Source organism: Poecilia formosa, unplaced genomic scaffold, assembly GCF_000485575.1.
Source record: "Poecilia formosa unplaced genomic scaffold, Poecilia_formosa-5.1.2 Scaffold7, whole genome shotgun sequence".
Lineage (NCBI taxonomy): Eukaryota > Metazoa > Chordata > Actinopteri > Cyprinodontiformes > Poeciliidae > Poecilia > Poecilia formosa.
The window spans coordinates 726,479-735,294 of NW_006799946.1; the positions used below are offsets into that span (position 1 = coordinate 726,479).

At 41.2% G+C, this 8,816-nt stretch overlaps 1 protein-coding gene across 1 annotated transcript; it reads right to left on the reverse strand.

Moving 5' to 3' along the window:
* Positions 1-8: 8 nt before the first annotated feature.
* LOC103150716 (probable G-protein coupled receptor 142) lies at positions 9-8,268 on the reverse strand. Its single transcript, XM_007570442.2, has 3 exons — positions 8,083-8,268; positions 2,800-2,954; positions 9-1,819 (listed from the first exon to the last, which is right to left on the reverse strand). The coding sequence occupies exons 2-3, from the start codon at positions 2,936-2,938 to the stop codon at positions 873-875; spliced, it is 1,086 nt and encodes a 361-aa protein (XP_007570504.1). The 5' UTR covers positions 2,939-2,954; positions 8,083-8,268; the 3' UTR covers positions 9-872.
* Positions 8,269-8,816: the final 548 nt, after the last annotated feature.

An 8,816-nucleotide genomic window follows, 5' to 3' on the forward strand; every position in this document is an offset into this window, starting at 1 on the left:
GGCATTAAACCATAACAGTTTCAGGTAGTACGTTTAAATACAGTTATAACTGATGCAGCTTTCATGAGGCTTCACTGATTCAGTGCTCTTTGGTGAAAGTGGAAATGTACTAGCTGGCTATGCATGCACACGATCATGCATGCATGAAAAGCTGTACCGTGTTCTCCGTGTGTGCTTGTGCACACGTCTACGGCCGACCTGCACTTTGCTCGTGTTGGTTGGTGTCTCCACGGATTGAGGACTTGTTTACAGAGCAGGTCTTCACCCCTGCCTCGTGTGCAGCTTTTTCATTTCGTTTCACAGAAAATCTGCTCGTAATTCAAACAAGCAGATTTTGTTCCTGAGAGAGTGCTGTGGGGTACAATTTCTTTGCTCGATTGGCTTAATATCTGTGGTTCATAACAAACTGCTTACAAATGAACCGGTCACATTTCAGACCACCCTTTTTCATTTTCTAGACTTGCGTAACAACTGTAGTGACACAGCAGACTCATTTTTTACATTTAGCGGCAAGCGTGTGATTTATTCTATTATTTTCCTACCCTTGATGGCTAGCAGAATGAAAAACGTGAAATTTCTACCAAATATGGAAAAGAAAAAAAAACAAAACCACTTTAATTTTGTCAAATTCCTTGTTGCAAAGATAAATAAACAGCCGTTTTGCTTGATTTAGTAAAACAAACAACTCCAGGTCAGAGAAGACAAAAAAACCATGAAAGTTCAGATCGTTTGGAGCCCTGTGAGAGAGCTCCAGGGCTGACTGGCAACTGTCCACGACCGTGGCTGGAACACAGTGCTGGCCCCTGGGGTTTGATGTGCACCGAGACCGTGGGACGACGGGTGTTTTGGATTAATGGGAGGGAAACACCAGGTCACGAGGGCTTTCTGTTTCTGCGAGGTGACAAGGGGGTGGAGTCTCGCTGCGAGCGTTTGTTGTTCCCACTGTAGAGAGACGAGTTGGAGGCGTTGGTGGGGGCCTGCTGCTGGGGCAGAGGCCGGCGAGGGTGCAGCGGCCCCCCTCTGAGCAGCATGATGTCCCGCACGACGCTGCGGAAAGGCCTGCTGACGAAGCAGTAAAGGAAAAAGTTGACAGCCGTGTTGAGCATGGCCAGCATGTTGGACAGGTCGTAGGCCAAGTGGACACGCCAATCCTGGTGAACCGAGGAAACATACAGGTGGTAGATGACTACAACAGTCCGAGGAGCCCACAGAACTGAGAACACAGAGGTGAGCGCCAGCAGCATGGCCGTGGTTTTTCCTAGACGGCGCGGAGGCCCACGCTCCTCTTGGCAGGGCTGCTGCCTCTGCCTTATCTTCAGCTTGCGGATTATCAAAGAATTCAGCACCAAGAAGATGCTGCATGGCAGGAAGTAGATGATGGTAACATGTGTCCATATGAGCACTGCGTCCAGCGCTGAGGGAGGGTGGCTGTCCCTCCACACGTCTGACCACCAGAAGAAAGGTACGCCCGACGTAAGCGACAACACCAGCACCGCTGCAATGATCTTCCTGGCCCGTGCTGGGTAGCTGATCTGTCGGTGGAGCAAGGGGTGGCACAGCGCCACGTACCGGTCCACAGTAAGGGGTACGGTGGACCAGATGGAGGCGTGGTTGGCAGCAAACTCTGCAGCACTGACCACGTGCAGCAGGACGGTAGGGACGTCGCGGTGAAAAACAGCCGTCTCTAGCAGGAACCCAACAAAGATGATGAAGAGCTGGGAAAGAATATCTGAGCCTGTCACTGCTAAAAGGTAGTAGTACAGAGGTTTCTTGGTGCGGCATGCCAGTCTGCACAGGGCCACTGCTGTGAGGATGTTTACTGAAACATCAAACAAAGACAGAAGCAGGAATGTCATTATTTCAGCCACAGAGCAACAGTGTCCATCTACGGCCCTGTTGGCCTGGTGTCTCACATGTTTTAGTCAAGTTTCTTTTCAAAAGAAATACTCCTTTTGCATCGTTTCAGTTCATTGTAAAAAATATTACTGGCATGTTAATGGGTATATCACGTATTCATAGATTTCTTAGTGGAACGAAACTCCATATTATTCTCTGTAGATTTGCTTGTTTGTGGATTTCTTGCAGAGCGTATCTAAAACATTCAAAAGAAAATGCAGCATGGTGAAATACCTTAGTGCAACTACTTGACACAAAGCTGGTGATAACAAGTCTGTGGAAGTTAGCCTCTGTGGCAGATGGGTTCCACTAAGCATATAAATGCATACTAAGGTATTTTTGGTGTTTTACCGAATTGTTTTTAGGGAAGCTTGAAGTATTTGTGGATTTCAGCTTTATTTCTCATTTTCAAAAAAAGGGACTTTCCCTCTGATTGGCTAAAAGTCAAACCCTTTCCTTGACTGTAGATTTACTTACCTTTGAGAACAATTAGTAAAGTGAACTCGGTGGTCACTGATACCTCTGCCTGTTTTTAGGATTACTGTAAATCTCCTTCAGATTGGTACCAAAAAATGTGTTTTACATAGGAGGAAGCAATGACTAAAGCACATCTGTCATATGCTTTTACCACATACCATGGGGCTGGTATAAGCGATGCAGAAAAAAAAAAAAATCTAACAGTGATTGGCTTTATTAATTAATTAATTAATATATTTGGCTAAGATCACAAATATGCTGTTGGTTCTTATGTTGGAAGAACCAACAGCACACATCATATGACCACCAGTATATCATCTAATTGACCCATTAGCACCAGTAATATGCCACTAATTCACTTTTCTATTCAATCTATAGTTATGCCTTTAATTTACATACGAACTGTGAATTAGACGAACAGTGTACCTGGTACTCCCACACAAAGCAGAACACTGTAGTAAATGACTGGAATGAAGCCAAGGACACATTTGGATCTCTGCAGCTCCTCTGGTTTTAGGTCCAGCTCCTCGTAGCTGGACGCTGTCACATTAGGCCAGTCGATCATGGCCTTTGTGCTTCTTCTGAAGAGTAACACACACAAAAAATACAAGTCAAAGAAAAATGAGTCTAAGTGTTTAAAAAAAAAAACAGCATAAAATAGAAGTATAGATTATAGATTCTCTTAGAAGTCCTTGTAACAGGATCTGTTGGAAAATCATTTTTGAAGGCTTACTTTTAATATTTATTGTTTATAATTCACGTATAAAACAAACAAACAAAAAAAAAAAAACATCTGCTGTCTTCATTTTTGAGCTGGTAAAATGTAAAAGTGTGACCGACTCATTAGCTCATATAACAAGGCACTCTAAAACTGTCCTGCTGTCTCTACCTGACTTCTTCTGTTGCTGTTCTGAGCCACAAAGGGGAGCCTTTAGAGAATATGTAACAACCAGGCACATGCACATATACACATATGCAACATGAAACCTTTAACAAAAATTAGCTAAGTTAATCATTTTGGTCTTAGCTGTAAAAAGTGCAAAGAAGTGGAAGTCTTCTCTCGTGTCCCTGTCATGTCTTTCACTTAGAAAACTACAAAAAAAAATTTGCATAAAATGCTGGTTTGTGCTGATGAGATTTCTGAAAGATCTCAGAGAAACATTGTTTGCACAGCCAAACAGCCTCACATATGAACAGTGTCAGTCAATGCACTCATTCAATTAAACTGCAGGTCCACAACAACAGATGGGGCTGACTCATTGACCCTATTAACCTCCTGTTTCTCAATATATACTGCTTTTTTCTTTCCCAGTTTGACCTTTTCACCTGAGTGTTGTTCACCCTGTCTTCATCAGCCAATCCAGGACCTGCTCTCCTAATTTTCTTCATTCATCCATGTCAACCAAATTTGGACTGTATTATCTTTCAGCCATGTGTGGATGCACAGCAAGTATAAACAGCACTTTAAAGTCAACACATTCATAAAAGCTTCCCCCTCTGATACGATCAGGGCAATCACCACTACAAGCAGTTTGTCGTATTTAATTAATGCCATCGTAGAGGTTGTTTATGTGCCAAAACCCCTGAACAAGCACCGGAGGACTGGCACGTTTGGTGCCTGTAGAGGTAATTTGATAACAACACCGAGGGGCATCAAATTGCTTTGTGGATGGCTGCTTTATTTCATCTTGGCACCAGCAGAAAGGCCTGAACCAAACTGCAGTTATGAACATTAATGATATTCATGGCATATAAAAAGAACAGGTCAGCAGGAATAGGGCAGCTTCATGTCCTCTTGAAATTAGTTTCTCACGATGTGCAGGCATCCTGCAGTAGAGCCACTGGTCCTTAACTCTGAATCGATCCGACTTTTCAGCTCCAAAAAGCTCCAATTCACAGGCACCGATGCTCAATATTTCCTCAAGACCTAAGGTTTCTTAACTGTTTCATTGCAAAGACCTTTAATGATTTCCCAAACTTGTTATGAGACATTTTAAAACTAAAATAATTTTTGCTAAGTCTTGATAGAGTTCGAGTTAGCTTTAAGATTTCACATGAAGCAGGAATAATTTTGTTAGTTTCCTGCATCTAACTCCTCATTTTTCTGACTGCATCATCCCAAAGCTTCAAATATGTGCAGAGAGACTTACTAACTGAAATATGCTTATTCTTTGCATCTAATTTTATTGTCAGTGTGAAAGGTTTTGCCATCTGCCAGGTCAGAGGGGGGATTTCAATGTTTTATTAAATTCTGTTAAGTGAGCAGAATATAAAAGGGTGATTAAAAAAGGATCAAATAAGTTAAAACTCAGCGTTCAATGTTCACTTTGTCCACTTAGATCTACTCATCATCTGTGTGACACTGAATGCCCATGGATCATTGTTATATTAGTAATTTGATAAAGCTTTGGTAATTACATTTGACTTTGAGTTTTTGTGAAATTTGTTTCTTTTTTTTTGTTGCGATATGTATGCAGTTTGATGGAGGAGAGTTTTTTTTTTTTTTTTGTGTGTGTTTGTGGTGGAACCTTTCAGCCCCAACCAACCTTACCCTTTGAGGGAAAGGTCATTTCCTTTTTCAATACCACTGTGTAAGTGATATTGAAACACACATATAAACAGTGTCAGTCAATGCACTCATTCACCAGTACACAAAGTAACAGCCATAAAGACACCGATAAGCAAGCATGGTGTGGAAGAACTTGACTTAAATGTACACAGTTGGACATACACAACATGAAGCTCTTCAGTTGCACTGATTCGCTTTATAAAATAAAATCATTATGATACTGTGATCTTGCTATGTTATTTAAAGCAGAAAAAAAAGTAAAACAAGAATCGGTTTCTTTGAAGCATTTTTTTTTTTTTCCACGCAGAAATAATGTCTATACAGCTTTAAGAGACTGAACAGAGGAACATCTGCAAGGTCAGGAGGAAGGGACAAAAACACACTGAGACATTTACGTAACATTCATCTGACCAAAGCTCCAGAACATGACTTTCGGTTACTGTTTTGTCAAGACTGAACTCTCACAGAGACTTCAATCCGGGACCATAAATAGCTGCCATATCCCTGAAGTTTTGGAGGAAACGAGAGCTTAGACTCATTCCAGTTTCTTGCTTTTTCAGGCAGTTTGTGTATCGATAAAAGCCTTTTCCCATTTCACTTTTCTTTATCTAATAGCAAGAGATAAGATGTCCTGTTCAGTATTAATAGGCACACACGGCTCCCGCAGGAGGTGGAGTGTGTGTTTGCAGGGATACATCATCCCTGCATTGTGTGACACAAGGTGCCACAGTCTTACAAACAGCATGTGACATCTGCAGTCCTGCATGACATCCAGGATTTTTTTTTACTCACATTTAAAATAGTAATCTTTCTGCCTGCTATCTCAACAGTAAAAACAAAGTCATTTAAGTTTTAGTTTTTGAAAATAATCAAAACGGATCAAATTATTTTACATGGTATGTCTGCAGCAGAAGTTGACTAAATTTCCGTCGTATTTTTTTTCTTAATTATTATTATTTTATACACTGCTTTGCAAAACAAATTTATGCTCTTTACATTTCTTCACATTAAAACCCCAGACTACTAATCGCAATTGGGAAGTGGAAGGAAAATGACACAGGGCCCTCGAAATGTCTCCTGCAATTCCTGTTTCAGGTAATATAGACAGAGTCAAGACAAATTATATAAATTCCAGTTTGATTTTAGATATAAAGTGCAGTGAGGCTCAGTTTTAGTCTGACAGTTGTTATATATATATTTTTTTAAAGAATCCAAGTTGATTGCATCTAGCCACTGACTCTACAGCTATCCCTCCTCCTTAACGAGCATCAACAGTGGACAGTTGATTGCATGGCGTCATCAGCTTACAGCAATTCTCCAGTAGTACCAGACTCTGTGCGAGAAGCCATCTGCAGTAACCAAATGGAGGTTTGAGTGGACAAAGTACGCACAATAAAAACTGTGACAAACTGGTCTAGGAATATTTTCTATAAGAAAACTTCAAGTGTTCATGGCAGCAGAAGCTCCTGTAGTTGCTTCGTTTAGGAGATAACTACAGTTAAGAATACAGGGTTGAGTCAATAGTAAAATCTATTGCATGAAGAGCAAAACACAGATAGTTAGAGGCAGGAATAGCCCCATCAGGTGTTTTATACTGGAGTGAGACAGGGTGAAAGTGAGAAAGACAGAGCTAAGTGGATAATCTGTCGAGAGGGAATAAGGTAATAATTGCTCAGCTAACTCCAGGAAGGTAAGACAGCTAAGTAGAAACAACGAATGACATGTAAAGTCTATGACGTGAACAAAACTGAGACAAAAAAATGAAGTCAGTGACAGCGATGACCACAGAATACACATTTAGAGGGACTAAATGTGGTGAGTCTATGTTGACTGCACAAGATTTCATTTATGTGAAAATGTTTTAAAAGTTAGTAGCTATAACATACAAAATATGACAAGCTGGAATCCTTAAAGATTTGTCTAAAATATTACCTTTCTTTTTATCCGTTTATCCAAGAGTCCTGCCGCTCATCAGAAAAATACATTTTGGAATATTTGCATCTCATTATGAGCAAGTGTCCCAGCAGAGTTTATGAATAAAAGACTCTCTCTACATTTGGAGCTTAATTTGAAGACTTTTACTAACTCTCAGCCTGTGAAGACACCTGATCTGTTTCCTCACATGCCTCGGCTCAGGACCAGAAATGAGAAACATGATCGCCATGAACGAGAAGGTCGTGAGGCTGCTGGCTAAACGTGAGGCAAAAGACCTGCAAACTCTCGTGGTGATCAATAATCCTGCAGACCAGCCAAAATCTCCTTTATCTCAGACGTTTCCCTGGCACCTTCATTCCCGAGAGTGCTGCGGATTCTGGAAGGAGAGATCGACCATTCTCACTCCAGGTGTGTTTTACTATGTCATCCTTCAGGTGGCTAGATGTGTTGCACAGGCAATCAAACGACTCAAAGTCTCAACAGAATCATCTCCACCTCTCAGCAGATGAGTGTTTGAACAGATGAGCTCCATCAGATCAGTGGGATGGTCCTTACTGACAGAAAAGTTTTTCTAGAGATGCAGCTGGAGGCTGCAGGACGCGGCTCTGCAGGGGGGCTTCGGAGCCCAGGATGACGAACCAAACTCTGCCTGCACGCCTCTCAATTATTCATCACCTGAAACAACAGTGCTTTAAGACATTGTGTGCTCCGAGCCTAACTGCACAGCAGCTGGTGTTTTACATGACAACAGGACTCATGTCTGTAAGTGTTTTGGAGGAAAGTAAAATATTTATTTATGTATTATGGAGAGAAGAAGAAGAAGAAGATGAAGTCCTGAGAAAATTAGCTGCCAACAGATGACAGTGGGAAAAAAAAAACGTCTGTGCAGATTGGTTACTGAGTTGGATGCCAAAATTTTGACCTGCGGTTGGAGCGCAGAAGATGAGTGAATCCAGAAGTACTTCCTGACACCAGATATGATGATGAATGGGTTTCAGGAAAAAAAAATGTGGGGGTAAAATAACAAGAAACTAGTTCAAGCCAACTTTTAAAACTGAGATAATGCAGACCTGCTTTCTTGAGAAACTTATGATTTGAAAATTTCTCCCAATCCAGAAAATCATTTAAGTGTAAAAGCCCGGATTGAGCTTAAAAATGAATATTTTAAACATTTATTAGGATGAGTTTCCGATCTGCTGTCTTACCTTCAAATCCAGTTTTCAGGGTGTTTCTCTCCTCCTGGATCACAGCAGGTCCACTTTAGCGTCGCTCCCCCCCAAATGCTCCTTCAGAGTCTCTGCTGGATGACCAGTAAGGAGACAAGGAGGAAGCTGAGGAGGAGGAGGAGCAGAGGAGTCCAGGCAGCTGGTACATCGCTGCAACAACTAAAACTGAGGGAGAGGAGAGAAATGAGGCAAAAGAGGAGCGAGGGAGGGAGGAGGAGACTGATGTGTGAAGAAGGAGGGAACGGATCTGATGAAGTGGAGAAAATGAAGGGAAACCACACTGAGCCTGACAGGGGATATAAAATGGTCATTTTTCATGCTCATGGATCTAATGGGGATTTAGTCTGAAGTGTTTTCATGCTGGAAAAGTGACAAAATAAATAAAGTCAGAGCTTTCAGACCAACTCTGCAGCCAAATTCTAAATTATATACCAACCTCATTCAGCTGAATTATACAACACTGCTGAGAAAAAATGGAGGTCTGACCAGCAGTAATTTGAGATGGTATTCATTCCATTTCTTTTTTTTTTTTTCTTATTTGAATTCTGATTAATCATGATTCTTAAGAAAAAAAATGAAAGAAGAAGCAATACAAATGAGCCATTTTCCCACTTGTACTTTTCTTATATCTATCCTCCAATATAACTTTTTAGGATTTATGGAGACTTTTTTTTGGATCCTGTGGTCTGTGGGTGAACTTGCTTGGACAGTTT